Consider the following 16369-nt stretch of genomic DNA (forward strand, 5'->3'; position numbering starts at 1 on the left):
CGATTGTGCTATTTTAAGCCACGCTATACCCGCTGATGGAAACCTATCATCAAAGCCGTGCCAATAATCGAATTAATTTATTAGGTACGCGTGAAACTCGCACTCAACAATTATTCTCGGTAATTATTTCACGTCTGTTTCTGTTCCAGAACTACGCGCTAAATGACGTGTCGCATAGCTGACATTGTGGATGTGATGTATGTCAATATCTAATGTGTATGTGTGTTTGTGTGCGCAGAGTCCGCGTCTCGCCGCCGCTGGAGCCGCGAGTGTGCGGCGGCGGTGAGCGACGAGCGCCGAGCGGTGAGCGGTAGCGGTGACCGTCTGTCGTGGAGAGCGGTGAGAGTGCGCGCGGAGAGCGTGGGGGGGCGATGGGGCGCGCGCGGCGGCGGGCGGGATGGCGGTGAGCTGCCCCGAGGTGATGTACGGCGCCTACTACCCCTACCTATACGGCCGCGGCGCCGCGCGTTCCTTCCACCACGCGCCGCACTTCCAGTACGACCGGGTCAGTATTGTGATGCACCTACACCTCTACACACGTACACTACATTACCAGCAGCTGATGCTGAGCCGCGACAAAGACTTGTGATCATAATGTCATGTTAGACCTGTTGCCTGTATTTCCGATGTAATGTCACTTTCAAGAGCTCTTATAGTCACTCAACAATAATCAGAGTTTGTGTAAATCGGCCGATAGTCAACATATTTTTATTGTATTAGTCTCTTAACACCACTTGTAACACAAGCAAGCTCTGGATCAGCAGCTCAGTGGGTACACAATAGTTATTCGACTTCATCGTCGTGTAACAAATCATATAAAAAAATAATTAAATTTAAGTAACCAGCGGGAAACGCAACGAATACGAACTCTACGCTCTTTTATCATCTATATAATCTTGTACAGAGTGTTTGCCGCATTTATGAATTCGTAAGATAACGTAAGATAACTTTAAGGGGAATCAACATATGCACTCGGCGTTATTTCATTCATTTGAAAATTTTAGTCATTTATGCTTTACAATGGGGTCCATAGTGTAATATTTAATGCCCAAGGTGTGCCTGCGGAAAACGGATAGTAATGGCCACTAGCACAAAGAATATCTTGTCGTTCGGTCAAATGTTTGTGTTAATGTTTACAACATCAATTAAAAATATATATTTCTAACAGTTTCTCTACGTTTGTTTTTATTTTTCGTATCGTATGGATCGTAGTTACCTAAATGTAAAATCATTTAAAATTTGTAACCGAGGCACTATATTATCTTCCTGCGAAGAATGCGCTGTTAGGTACCTATTTAGCAAAGATTCCATACGTGATGCTCCATTCGGAATATCTGTACTGATAATTAAGGTATGGCTCCAGACCCACGTGACACGTGCTCGTAGTAAACGTCGAATATTTAATCATCGATATCATTCGACTTATTATTGGCGATCTGGGAAATTTTTAAAATCTAATCGTAAATGGTTACCACCTCGCAGAGTTCTGGTAGCTATTTAAGAAATAAAAATTGTTACATCGTCCATATTGAGCTGACCGTGGGAACTAACATGCTCGATGTCGATTGTCGATTGCTCGATTAGGTGAGTGTTGGGTTGGTGGTACCCGCCACTAGTAACAGAATAGTGCCTCTGTGATTAGCTATTGTATTTATATTAAATGATATCTAAGTTCATACTTGATAAATCCTCTATAAATAGGAGATAACAGGAAACTAAATTTGCTCTACAACATGTTATCGAGTGACTCGAATCCAATCAGCAGACGAATTAGCGGGACTATGTTTATATTTTAATATAACTAAATACAAATTGATATAAATAGAAATCATAATAGGTTGGGGAAGAAGTTTCTTCGTATTTTATATTAAAATTCAAAAAGTTTTTTTTATAGTTTATTTACATTTGACTAAAGTATTGAAGTCACATTTCCAGTTTAGCTAGAACTTTTAATAATTGAAACACACTGATTTACACTTTTACAATTTTATTTCCTCTCTCCACAATTTCGACGCGTCCGTATAACTTTTCCAGAACATTCTGCATGCTTCTGCCCACATTGTCCATCATACTGCTTTTTTAATTCGTTTATTTGTCTAGTGTTGCTATTTTAAATATATTTATTAGTAATTATTTTAAATTAATAATAAGTGTTATTTTACACAATAAAACTCTATAATTAGATAATTATGACTTATTATTTAGCTTATATTATACACAATTTACCTAATGATCCTTTAAAAATATATATCTATTTTATATATATAAATAGGTAGGCTTACAGTATGTAGGTGCCATTTTGTTCCATAACTTTTTGCCATCTTGTTGGTAGTGACATGATCCCATTGCTGTAAAAATTTTAGGGCTTCTGATCGAAAAACTGCGACAAGTGGTTTTGGCAGTCCTCTCGTGATGTTAACCTGACACTGCCTGAGGAATTCTGCAGAGACCGAAACAGATGAAAATCTGAAGGTGCAAGGTCAGGACTATACGGCGGATGCATTAATACCTCCCAGCCAAACTCTCTTAATTTTTGTTGAGTGGGTAAAGATGTGTGAGTTCTAGCGTTGTCATGGTGAAAAACCACACCCCTTATGTTGATCAATTCTGGCCGCTTTCTCTCAATTTCTTGCTTCAATCTCATCAATTGTTCGCAATACAGTTCTGAATCGATGGTCCTGCCGGGCGGTAACAGCTCATAATGAATGATGCCCTTCCAATCCCACCATACACACAGCATTACCTTATTGCGAGTTAATCCGGGTTTTGCCACAGTCTGTGAAGCTTGACCGGCCTTTGACCACGATCTTTTTCGCACGTTCTTGTCGTATGTGATCCACTTTTCATCACCAGTTATCAGCTTCTTCAAAAATGGTTCGGTTTCATTATGACGTAATAGAGAATCACAAATGAGTACACGGTTCATTAGGTTTCTTTCAGTGAGTTCATGAGGCACCCATATATCGAGCTTTTTTGTGTACCCAGCTTTATTCAAATGAGTCAAAACCGTTTTGTGGTCAATTGCCAGTTCTTCAGCTACATCGTAACTACTAATATGCTGATCTTGCTCCACTTTTTCAAAAATGGCATCAATTTTGTCCGTAATAGGGCGACCAGAGCGAGATGCATCTTTGATATCAAAATTTCCGGCTTGAAAACGCTTAAACCAAACTTGCGCTACTCTCACAGATACTGCAATAGGTCCACAAACATCACAATTTTTTTTCGCTGCTTGAGTTGCATTTTTACCTTTTTTATAGTAAAATTTTAAAATGTATCGAATTTCTTCTTTAGATTCACTCATTTTAACAACAACAAAAACAAATGAAAATCACACAAATTCCTAATTTGAATTTGGAAGTGCCTTCTTTAAAATTAAAACTTTTTAATGATACCAAAACCAGCCAGATACAAATGGTATAGCCAAAGAGATTTTATTACAAGTTCATACATACTATATGCGAAAAGACTTTTTGCCCAACCTAATATAAAAATACAAACGGAAACAGTTGGATTCTCTTATTATATACTAAACTCTTACTGAATTGAAACATTCTTGAGTGCTAGGGAGAAGTAACACTATGTCAAGTGCTTTATGAGTCGATAACTGTAAGGAAATCTTCAAGCTCATTCTGCAAAAAGATTCCAATAGCCGCTTAACTATTGGTCAAGTGAAAGGTGCGTTCCGTTTAACTTTCGGGTTAATAATAAAGTAATGCAGTCAGAACGCGGGCTCATTATGTTTTGTTATTTGATACGCGATACGCGCCAAACGCCGGAGTTATGTGACCGCGGCGACGGCAGGTGACGCCGCTCGACAGCGATGACTTATTGCTAATCGGCCGCGATCGGTATCATATCTTATTTACACACGCTGCTGTCGACTATGTGAACGCACAATTTAATAACTTAAGTGTTGCATTATTACAGCATCAAACGATTGTTTATAATTGCAGCTCGAGCGTCTCCTCCTCGTGTACTCATAGAGACGTAATTCATTCGGCGAATCAAACCTAGCCTGAATCGATAATATTTATTAATCATAATAATCATTTTAAACAAATTCAATATCGAAAACGAGTCTTCATTTACGAGGGACGCGTTGTAGTGCAGCTGTGCGCGTCAGTATGGAGGCGATGCCTCTCGGTTGAGGTGAAAAGCTAGAGCGATGGGTGTAGTGTTTGAGCCAACAAAAGTACACTTCGAGCCGCTACTGATACGGCTTTGACTACAATACGAACGCAATGAAGCTAGGATATTGCGGTCAGTAGTCTTTTAATAATGATTTAATACACAGACGAGTCCCTTCGCCGTATTATTATAACGTAGAGACAGTAGCAGATGTTTTTGTAATTTAATAAAACCGTAATGACTGTGAAAGTGTCGTTAAGTTTGGGCGAAGGCGTCCGCGAGCCGCGCGCTTCTAATTGGTAACTTAATACCAGTCGACGGGGCACATACACATCACATATTATATGCTATCAATTATAATTCAGTTGTGAACTTGATAGTAAATCTATTTGTTACATCGTCACGATAAACCGATAGGAACAACCAATAGGAATTACATTTGACATAGTGAGAGCTTGCCACATTCCCAATTCCTTTCTTCGCTTCAATTCTTTAATTCTCTCAAATTTCACTCGCACTCGTCTGAATGTCATCGTGGTCTTACAATCGGGTGTTATCCAACTTGTGCTAGGCAGCACGAGCGTGATGTCGCTGCAGGAGCGCGGCGGGCAGCGGCTCCGAGGGGCATACTAATGCGGCGAGCGTTTTTGCGCCGCGGCCTACGGCCATGACGCCCATGCCACCTTTACACGCTACTTTTTGCCAAGCTTCCACATAACTCTGATACTTGGAATTGTAGTCGAGCAACGTTTATGGCGATTTCCAGTTTACTAGAAGTATCAATTACATACGAGCCGATTACGAGTGAGATCTGATTAGCTTCCACACTCTGTGGACATTCATGAAATTTCAGATAGCGAGCCGCGCGAAATTTTTAATTAATGTAAACATGTAGATAAGTAGGACGAGGAATTTATCAATTAAACTATTATACAGCGATACGTCGGCACCTCGAGCCATTAGCTTTAAAACCGACTCGGAAGAGAGTATTTAACTAACATTTGTCTTGCCTTCCTGTTATTCCGCTTCTTTATAAGATTAATTATACAAAAGTGATGCTGAAATATTGTTTGCGTGGGCGTGCTGGGTGATACCTTCAGGCCAGCATTTATTCAGTGCCATACAGCAATACGCTAAATGGCGAGAGAGATTGAGTAATTACGGGGGAAAGGGGTGAAAACTTGTTTCATCTCATGTCTAGGGTCGGTTCTAAGCACCCAGGCGCCTCGTATGAGCCATTATTTGGCGCCTTTTTAAGATCTTTAATTAGTATTTCTGTCATATAATTACTAAAAACAATTCAATTTTGTACATTTTTATTCCATAGGTAGATCTACCTATAGTCAAACCATAAAAATGTGTTTACTTTTAAGTAAGTAAATGACATAATAACCTCGCTGGGTTGGTTGATGAATGAACAAAGTTATTTTATTTAACAATCGAGATGTACTACTGTGATTTTCTTAAATGTTAAGGCGAAAGGCTTTCACACTCTGTGGACTATGTAAAGCTATGTAATGAAAAATATATTCATTGCTCACTTATCGGTCAGTAACACAACAATACTAAATATTGTACCTGGACGGGACTTGAACTGCCTAATATTATATTTTTGATGCAATTTTGAAAAATATGGAACGAAAGCGCATTCTAATATTCCGAACGACAGCCTTACTCACTAATATCCGACAACCGTGCTCGCAGTTAAGTTTACCTGCGACCTGTGGGCACATACTTGTACTCAAGCACTGGTAATTGACTTGTCTAACGCGAGTACATCCGCTCCCTGCGCCGCTCGGCGAGGCCCACTCTCTCGTACGCTCATAATTACCTACTGCGCACTCGTGGGATACACGTTGCGATCACACGCAACATTTGTGATTGCTTATTGTTTTATTCACAAGTAGCCCTATACATAAACGATTATATTTTTCTTTTTGATTAAGAAATCGATTACTATTTATCACTTGATTAAAATGTGTTGTGCCAACTGATAGGCTTCAACCTTGTTTGTTCTGTAATGATTTAATTGGAGCCCCAAGTCCGTTTTATTATATATAATTCGCGTAAACTTGTGCTACCATCACAATGCGTGTGCACAATGTGTTTAAGCCGCATCTTGAACCCAACTCTTTTCTTCTAGAAATTCAAGCAGAAACGTTCAGACGACCACAGACACTCTTCGGAATGTTCATACCTCTGTTGAACGTCGCAATCACGCAACTAGTTAATCCTCCCGTATCTCCAAGTAAATCGAAAAACGATTACCCTCGAAGTCAAAAATGCGCTTAAGTTGATTAAAATTGCTATGCCCTGAATGAATGACGATAGAAAAGTCCGCACTCACCGTGGACAGGTGAGAGTGGCGAGATATGGAAACCTCGCGTCCGTATCGATATCTAGCTAACGGGATCTCTCTCACTGGTCGACCTGACTGGTTTTTGAAGCATAAGTATGCGATCGCTCATACATTATAGACGACGTGATAGTGCACGTGCTGAGCTGCGGGCTCTCATCACATACGTGTCGGGCTCTAATCAAGCTCATCGCTGTGCGCCTGTGCAGTGTGCACTGCGACTGTGTCTGTAATTAAATCATACGCCCGGGAACACATATTTATTTTATAACGTTTATCTGGTAATCTTTAGTACTCATCTGCAATCAAAGAAAAATATGTGAACTTATCTGGAATTCTTATCGATAATTATAAATAGCGCAGGCGGCGCCTTTCGGCAGATAGGAGAACATTAAAAAAGATAACTTATAAAACAAGTTTCTAGTTAACCCATTCACCTAAGAAGGTACTGTCACCGGTAGCAATGTGTGCAGTATTGTGTATACGGCTGAGGGAAATGGTTGACAGTTCAGTCGCAACAGTTTTGCAGACACATACGCCAGCAGCTGAAGCAAAGTACTATAACGACTCCTGCCTAGCCCTGGCCGTGAAACGGAATCGAGGCATTCCATCGCGAAGTCATGTTGGGTGACAAGTGTGACTTAACTACTGGACAAACCTATGCCCCCGACTATATAGCGACATAATCGAAAACTCGAGAAGCAGGCCGAAGCGTGTTTGTAGAATTATTTTTTTCCGATCGCCTATAATACTTGTCCGAGCTCATTACTGCGACATGTGACGCCTTGTCGATTGCTTATTATTGAGAAAAACCCGTTTTATGATATGATCATTTTTAATTCGATTTGTGTATGGCATAAGAAAAATAGGTACGTCTCATTATTTCATCTAACTTTCATACAATCATATTAGCTAAAATACTACATTAAAAATAAAAAATAAACTATTCCAAAAACCTACCATTTTCTATTTTTCGATTTCTATCAATGCAATGCAATTTTAGTGCTCACGGCCGAGGTCATTAAATAAAAAGTATATACGCCGGCTTGAGGTACAAATTCTGTATCTAAAAACGGTTTCACTTATTTTCCAGATAGGTAAGCGTTAAGTTATTGTTCACAGTCGCTCACACGTCGGCGCGGAGGTGTTTATATCAATGAGGAAACAAACTTTCTCGCTTTCATTAAAATTTCAATGATTGTTGGAACGTTAACGAATTAATTCGCTACTAATTTATGCGCCGCGCTCGTACGTTATCGAAAAGTTGTTCAATTCGTATATTAACCCATTCAATTAGTTCAAATGTTGTTTAAAGTGATTATTTCTCGCAGAAAATGTCAAGAGGCTGACGCTATTGCATAAAAAATATATTCTACGGCAACATATTCATTCACAGTAATTTATGTAACCGTTGGCATTATCTGCAATAAATTCTTACGATTACAAAACATTGTTCGCTACTATTTATTAGTGACAACATAAAGTATAATTCATATTATAAATTACATAGTAATTACAGATAGGTAACCGTGTGACATAAATAAAGCGCGCTCCGGTCGTAGGTAGCCGAGGAATGGATTAGAAGAACTCTCATGGACGGGTTAATTAAAATGCGCTCAGGAGTGCGTAGGATACACACACACACGCGCGTCGTCACGACGGTCGTGTGTGTGAGCTGGTCTCGTGAATCTCGTGATCGACTGTTTGTTTATCGTACTTATAGTTGCGATAACTGCGACATAGTAGTAGTAGATGTGCACATTGTACTCGTCGTTGGTTTCTAAGGCGATGAAACTTGAGACTAGACTAGTTTCAAGCTAAGTAACAACTTATACATACATAGGTAGTGTAGCTCACATATTCCTTCATAGTAAAGTGTGTCTGTTGTTGCAGTTGAACGTGCAGAGTGCAGGCAATGCAGCTGGCGAGTACGGCGGCGGCGGCGCGGTGTCCGCCAGCGGTGCGCCCGCGCTTAGCTCGGGCTCGGCGTCCTCCGGCGCGCAGTCGCCAGGCTCTCCGCCGCACGCGCACTCCCTGCCGCTGCCGCAGCACGCGCACGCTCACGCGCACCTCGCGCACGCGCACAACCACCAGCCCGCACATCACTCGCCGCGATTGCGCACCAAGGAGGAGGACCTCTCCGCACACGGCCGCGCCAGCGCTGATGGTTAGTCAAAGTGGTTTATATATCTACCTGTTAATAGTACCAATATAATTTGAAAGAGTCAATACCTATATCCAATGAATCATTGGCGTTGTTTGCACAGGCGGTGGGTCGTCGGAGTCGGAGGGCGAGTGCGGCGGCGGCGCGCGTGCGCGTGCGCAGTACGTTAGTGCTAACTGCGTCGTGTTCACGCATTACTCCGGCGACGTCGCAGCCGTCGTGGACGAGCACTTCGCCCGCGCCCTGTCACTCGACAAGCCTAAAGGTAAACACAGACTACCGAAACTAAACTTTTTACAGCCTTGTCAAACGTTTCCGAATGTTTGTGATGTCAGGTTCAGGACCAGGGAGATGCCTTGAGTTGGTCGTAAGTCCGAAGCAATTGACACCGCTACATATAGCTAAGTGTTGACAAATATTTTGTACCTAAGTCTCATTCCACGCCTCATTACGGCTTCAGGTTTTTGCTTACAATGTTATTCGTAGTAGGAATCGTGTGAGTTCGTGCGGTAGGGGCGAGAGCTGAGCTAGCGTGTGAAGAGGGCGCGGTGTCGGCGCTGGCGGCGATTGATTCTATGGAGTATGTTTATAACATGAAGGCTATTCACGCAGTTTTTGCGCGACTTCGCGGTAGCGGCCCGGGACCGTATTCCCGCTTCGTACTCTGCGGTACAAGCTGAATTTAAAAGCAAGCGCAGCGAGAGCTGCCTGCTTATTGTTCTCATTAATATATCACCAGCTCAGCGCAACAAAAAATATCGCTCAACCTGAGAACTCCGAGACGTCCACCGTTCTCAGAATTACTAGGCAACGGTGAGCTCAGTCGGAACTCGAAATACATTCAATCTCGTTTGCACGGCGTTATGAATACGATCAGATAGGAAAATACTGCATCTGCCATTCACTCCGAGAACACAATACGAAAACATAATGTATCTCTCGGCTCAATGTTTAGGAAAGTTGGATGCACCTTCACGACTGTTGATCCTGCTCACGAGACAGTGAGGACTTTATACGAATGTTATACACACAGTCAAAGTTAAAAGACACCTCGCATGTCTATGATTTAATAATAATCTTATAAAAGTGTCATTAAGTTTCTTATAGAACTCGTTGGTTTCCTGTTTACTAATTAGTGCGAACGCATAAAGCCATCTTAAGAAACTAGCGCGAAATAGCCGTGCTCCTCGACTCCGGGCCTATTATGACGACTGCGTTCGATTCAGACTGATTTATGTAGTTTCTTGCTGCGGCGAGGCAAGGTGCAGCGACCAGCCCCGGTTCCCGGTACTCGCTCGTCACGGGCGCGTTCTTCCAGGACGAAGCCGCTGACTGGTTTCTTAACGACCACTCGCCCTTCGGCGCTTCGCTACCGCGAACCGCTCGCAAAAAACTGCCGTACTTCGTAGAACGGACGACGACGCGGCTCGTTCCCGCGACTCGACCTGCTAGATAAATCACTCGCGGCCTTAATTAAAGCCTTAATTGCGAAATGGAGCGCCCGCACTCCTTCAGCCACGCAGTCGCCGCCGACGCCCGACGCACCCTCTTCATCCGCCTCGCCGGCCGCAGTTCATTTGTCGGTCTTTTGTTCAACGATATTTCAGGCTGCTCGAATTATTCGATAGTCTCGGCCGTGAAAACACACATTTATATCGAATCGAAGTCAGCGACGGGTTAAGTATGAATGGCATTCGCAGAGACACGATAGAAAATAAAGATCGTCGATGACGCAACAAGCGACCGGTCGGCGGGTGCGGCCGCACCAAAAAGTGGGTCGAATTGTGGATTCACGGCGAGGTCGAGTTCTGGGACATAGTTTCTCGGCCGCGATTAGTTTGGAAAAACGGGGGACCATTACTTAAATGTCGGACGAAAGGAGCCGCGCGGCAAAAACGCATAGCGGCCTTTGTGCGGCGGCCGGCGAGCCGCGCCCCCCGCCCGCGGCCCTCGCCCGCCGCGCCGCGCGACGCATTCAGTGCGAACGCGGCCGTTACCATATGTTAACTACTGCCGCGACTGCTTCCGAAGGCCCGTCGGATAGCGTGACGATGCTTATTGAGTGGTGCTGACGAAGGGTGGATGCGGACAAATGTTACTCTCCCGTTCTGCCTCAGCTAGCCACCTACAGCTCCTACCTAATTTTTTGTCAGAGAGAAAAACGACAAAATCATTCACTGCCTGAGTTGACTTTTTCTTCGCTGAACGATCCTAAATTAACCTTCATTCATTCAAAAAAACTTGATCGGAAGAAATATTATTCAAGACCAAGTTTTTTTTGTTATAACTTATTAATTATACCGATTACCTACTTGTTAGGTACGCAAATGTTTCCAAATTTTCCAGCGACTCTCGCCCACTGTAGAACGTTAATGTAGTCATCATACTCGCAATTTGATTAACTTATGAGTTCAACTGCTTATAGGTACGAGTGCACAATAGGAGACGTTGTAGAATAGAAGTACCGTTGGCACGTTGCTGATTAGTTATACTAAATTATTATTTACTGTATGTATATATGTACCTACTCGTTCCACGCTTAACACGTTTTTGGTAAAAGCTATAAATAATTAAACAGGTGTTTTGTAAAAACAAAATACTGTTTAGTTAAATATTTTAACTAAATAGTATTTTATTGTGTTTTCGTTATGGAACTGTTATATCGGCCCTCTTCAATCAGTTTTAAAAAAAAGAAATGAAATAGAATTAATCATTTATTTAATATTTATTGGATATAGAATTAAAATAAGATATATAATTAAAGTAAGAAATAGAATGATCTTTAGGCAGCCGTCGCGGGTGTAAGTTGGAAGAGATCTGACTTGATGCTAAGCCCTACTGAGCAGGAGCTGTCTCTCCTGCCTATACTGCTGACATTGCATTTGTTACCGCTTACTAAGTAGGGTATAACAGAACGCTTGCATTATGATAGACTCGCGCTTCCATAGAATATTTAGGTACTTAGAGTATATTTATTGAGTTGCTTGAGTACATCGCGGAGTTTAGTGATATGGGTTGGATTGGCAGTTATAAACATTTAATACAATACGTCTTTACACACACTGAGATAAATAAATGGGTGGCAAGTAATTTAAATGGATTTACAAATAACAGAAAGTGCATTGAAAGCGATCATACACAAACTCAGATGTTTTATTCAAATATTGCATATGTCATGTACCGACGACAAAACAGTCATTTTAGACTGTGTCAACTGCCTCCCGTGCGGCACTTAGCGACATAGACAACTTCATCGAGTCTAGTAACGAATTCAAATTTATAATCTTTCAATAGATCCCCGAAAATACATCCACAAGCCGTAATTATTTGAATGCAGTTTTATTGATAAAATTGCCAAGAAACGAAGCAGGTCACTCTTTTTCAATAATTTTATTGTGTACAATTAGATGTATTGAATGCAGGGTAATTATTTTTTATCTTCTTCCGTTGCAACGTCACACGATACGTCTAAAAGTACTTAACAGAACGACTTTGTTATTTGACGGGCGCGGACAACACTGAACCATTAACCAACACGAGCCGATGAACAGAATTAACAAAGGCCCGGGGACAAAAAGAAGGCCGAGAGCTTCCAGCGCAGGAATGGCGACGAGCCGCGGCCCGATTGTTATAAAATAAAATGGCCACTATTAGGTTCGTACACAACGAGTTGACACTATAAAGAGAGGAGATAAGAGATCAAAGCGGGCTCTCGAGAGACTCCCAATAACTCCCGCGACAATAAAACAACTGCCGTTCTCGGAATGCGGGCCGTGGGAGCCGCGCGCCCGGGAAATAGCGCGTTGGGGACCTAGCGCGAAGGTCACTGCGACGTCTTGAGGTAAAATACCATGAGCCTGTCCTGTACGAACACTTGCAGAGGTGATGGGTGTCATTGAAAAGTACAAACAATTATGCACGTGTCAAACACGATGCAAATGTATAAAGTCGCCTGAGTGCAGGCGGAGATATCGACGCGCTAAAAAGTAAAAAAAAAAAAAAAAAAAGCAATTCAAGCAATAAGCACTTCGAGCGCTGAAGCTCTCGACCTACTCAACTGCTAATATTTATCATTCCCATCTATGCTATGTATACTTTTGGTAAAATATAATGATGAGCACATTTTAATTAACAATTTTCCAAGCTATTGGTAGTTTTGGGCTTGTTCGGTGAGATGTTTGCACAATGAACACTGGTCTTCACCGCACCGGTCGTGCTTGACACGTCATTCTCTCCCACAACAGTTAACAAAACATGTATAGATTTAAATTTTTTCTACCAGTCAGGTCCGCGCGGCCACAACAATCCAGTTGATCATTAAATTTATTAATTTAAATACCGAATTCATCTTAAGACATACAACATCTGGTACGGAGCCAACGTCAACTGTACTAAGCCAAGAGCTTAGTACAGTTGACGTTGAATCGACAACTTTTGATAATGATGGAAACGGGGTTTCACTCTATGAGCTATTTATATGTTTACTTTGCAAGTATTGTTTTTGGCCATACTTACGAAGTTAATTATCGTCGTTTGATATTTGGAATAATTGTTTTATTTTTTGCGATTGAAATAGCTCGTCACTTGTCTTGAGCTAATTTAACGGCTCATTTCTGTTTGAATCTGGCGAGCGGCCAGCGAGCGCGTCACCGACAGCGCCGACCGCCGAGCCTACCTGTGACAGGCGGAGGAATGTGCGCCGTTCGGGCCCTCTGAGGAATTTCTCCTATAACACAATACCTATATGTATAATTGCCTACATGAACAGAAAAATATCATTTTACTATTACTCAAAATTGAAATTTAAAAATATTTGTTTAGTAATAATCAATAAATCCGGAAACCTTCATCCTAATTCTACACCATAAAAGAATGAAGTTTTTCAGAATTATTTGGGTTTTTTTTTCCTACTGCGCTACGCTGTTGAGAGTTATCTAATCGTATGTTGGTATTGCATATTTCAGCAGTGTTGTCGTGGCTGACATATCTCTTACAATTGAAATGCGAAGCATGATCACTGAGGCGCACATTGTGTTGCTCCTTTCATTAGAAATTAAAAAAAGTCTGGAATCTTGCATTTTCGAAGTGAATTCTGAAGCTGGAAGAGGTAGTGATTGTTAGTTAGGAACTCCTATGTTAACTTTTAGTTTTAACCACTCATTTTCTGTATAATGAACGAATTCTAACATAAGACCGATTTATTTTGTTGCTGTATTAATATAGAATCGATTAGCTCGCCGCATGAAGGATGTAAACTGCCGAAAACTTTAGTGATACATGTGGAGAGAACTCATTCAAGAGAATCATTTGATGTGTGTGTAATGCGTCTGTGTGTCGTGTTGACGCAGAGGGCGTGCCGATGGCGTCGCGAAACCTGCCCGCGTCGTTCTTCAACGCGGCGGCGGCGGGGCCCGCCTGCGCCGGCCTCGACCTCTACGACTACGACCCCTGGCACCAGCACTACGCAGGGTAACGTACCTGTGCTCAGCTTCTATCGAATGAATGTAACTTAGTGTAGTGTGTATACGCAATGTGTACAACGGACGTCGCGGCGCAGGTACGGGCACGCGGCGCACCGGCACGCGGCCGAGTACCACGCGGCGGCGGCGCACCACAACATGGCGGCGGCGGGCTACGGCGGGCTGCTGCTGGGCCGCGGCTCGCTGCACGCGCAGTACAAGCCGGTGGACTGGCCGGCGCACGCGCACGCGCACGCGCACGCCGCGCACGCGCACCACGCGCACGCGCACCACGCCTCGCCGCACCTCGACCCCGCCGCCTGCTCGCCCTACTCCTACCCGGCGCCGCCCGGTCAGTACCACATCATTACCTACTAAAGAGCGACCCTGTTGACGAGTAATAATCGTAAGTGTTGAAGCAATCAGCCCTTAAGAAACCAAATACTGAAGTTCGCAATATGTTAACCTTTTCAAAACATGCAGCACTGCACAGATCAAATAAATGAAATATGTAGCTTCAGCGAAAAGTGATTATTAAAGAATCTGATTTTAGTTTTAAGGAACCCCTTTCGTAAGCGAGTACTGTTGTAGGTTAAAATGTGGTGAACATATCTACATATGAAAGAAAAAATGGAGTAGTTCTAGAGCGTCGTTGGACGTTCTTTTATCGTCGTTGTAATTAATTTTATTGCCGTTGACTGATGACCTTTTCCCTCGCGACGGCCGAATCAAAGCGATGACGATGTTGTTGTAAGCGATGAAAGAACGCGATAAATAACGGGCCCCGCGCCCGCGCGCCGCCGCCCGCGGTCGCGCTTGGCTCCTCTTGTGTATTTCAATTTTCAAAGACATTCCGTCGCCGCTCAGCGCAGATATTTTAATTGCGATGATTTGGGCCCTTTGTCGTACTGACTATAGCGAGCGCCGAGCGCTACTTCGTGTATTTCAGACAATCACACGACTTTCTTTCGTCTGAGCCCATTGACAGGTTTCCATCGTCGGTATCTGCTTATCTAACCGATATGCGGGTCCGCCTAACCCCGTCCGCCGGTCAGTACTCGCTCGCGGGAGCGCGGAGTTTATCTCATGAGATGCGTCGTTAACGATCGATGCTCGCCGATTAGGATAATTTGCTCGGCGGCGTCTTTGCGTTTAATATTATCTACGGACATCGCTCCCGCGAAAAAACATCTCTCGATTGTAGCGAGCCGGTGCCGCGGCGGGGCGCGGGCGCGGGCGGGATAGGGCAGAGGCGCATAGACAGTCGGCACGCACGGGAAGCGATTACACGCGACGGCAAAAAGTTCCGCGGCGAGTTGAAAGGCGCTCGCGTAATGGCGGCTCCTCCTCTAATGACGACGATTAAAATTAATTTGCGCGGCGTAGGGGAGCTACCAAATTAAATTCTTGAGATCCTCCCCCGCTCCCCGGTCCCCGCGCCCCGGACGCTCCCACCCCATTACCCCCTCGGAGCCGTCGTCCTCGCCTGATTGATGCCCGCCGCCGGACGACGGCCGACCTCTCCGTCCCTGCGCGTCACTCCGTTATCTCTCCCTGAATCGCGAGGGGAAACCTAAACGATGATATTTGAAGTCTGCTGTCCGAGATCATATCGACAAAGTTCTTACTCTAAAAATTCTGCTCACATGTGTTATTTATGTTGTGTATGTTGTGTTCTCCCGACTCTAATAATGCTTCTGACAGTAAGGTTTCAATATACCTTTGTGTATTAGCGGTTGCAGACTGTGAGTTAGAACTCGCAACTGAATTTGTAAAACAAACCGATTCACAGCGCCGCTTGAGCTGACGCGTCGAACGCGTATTTCATACTCGTACTTATGTACATTTGTATGACACCAAAAATCTGAAACTGCTTATACGCTTATCTGAGAGCAGGGAGATCTATTAAAACCAGAAACGGGTTAAATAAATGTACGTAGGAAATATATTTAGTACCAAATGCACATTTCAAATCAAATTAATTTTATTCAAGTAAACTTTACAATGAAGCTATTTTGAATCGTCAACAATTAAATACTACCACAGTTTCGGAAAACAGCTTCTAGCGAGAAGAAACGGCAAGAAATTCGCATAGTTGCTCTTTTCATATAAACAAATTTACAATGCTGTTATTTACAGAAATTAGTGTCCTATCATGGAACCCGAGCCTAACTCTTGGGGTTTCTTTCCAAAAAGTACTCTTAATGAATAATACGATTTATTTATTAAGTTAGTCTTCATAATCTTTTTAAATTTGAA

At 43.0% G+C, this 16369-nt stretch overlaps 1 protein-coding gene across 1 annotated transcript in view; it reads left to right on the plus strand.

Annotated features, from left to right (window-relative positions):
* The window catches only part of LOC124530282 (protein vestigial), a 39464-nt gene that overhangs the window by 7800 nt on the left and 15295 nt on the right, over positions 1-16369 (plus strand). Inside the window, exons 2-6 of the mRNA XM_047104357.1 lie at positions 239-505; positions 8381-8654; positions 8755-8916; positions 14000-14120; positions 14209-14462. Coding sequence (XP_046960313.1) covers positions 398-505; positions 8381-8654; positions 8755-8916; positions 14000-14120; positions 14209-14462 — 919 coding nt within the window. The 5' untranslated portion in view covers positions 239-397. The remainder of the gene's footprint in view (positions 1-238; positions 506-8380; positions 8655-8754; positions 8917-13999; positions 14121-14208; positions 14463-16369) is intronic.

Source organism: Vanessa cardui, chromosome 6, assembly GCF_905220365.1.
Source record: "Vanessa cardui chromosome 6, ilVanCard2.1, whole genome shotgun sequence".
NCBI lineage: Eukaryota > Metazoa > Arthropoda > Insecta > Lepidoptera > Nymphalidae > Vanessa > Vanessa cardui.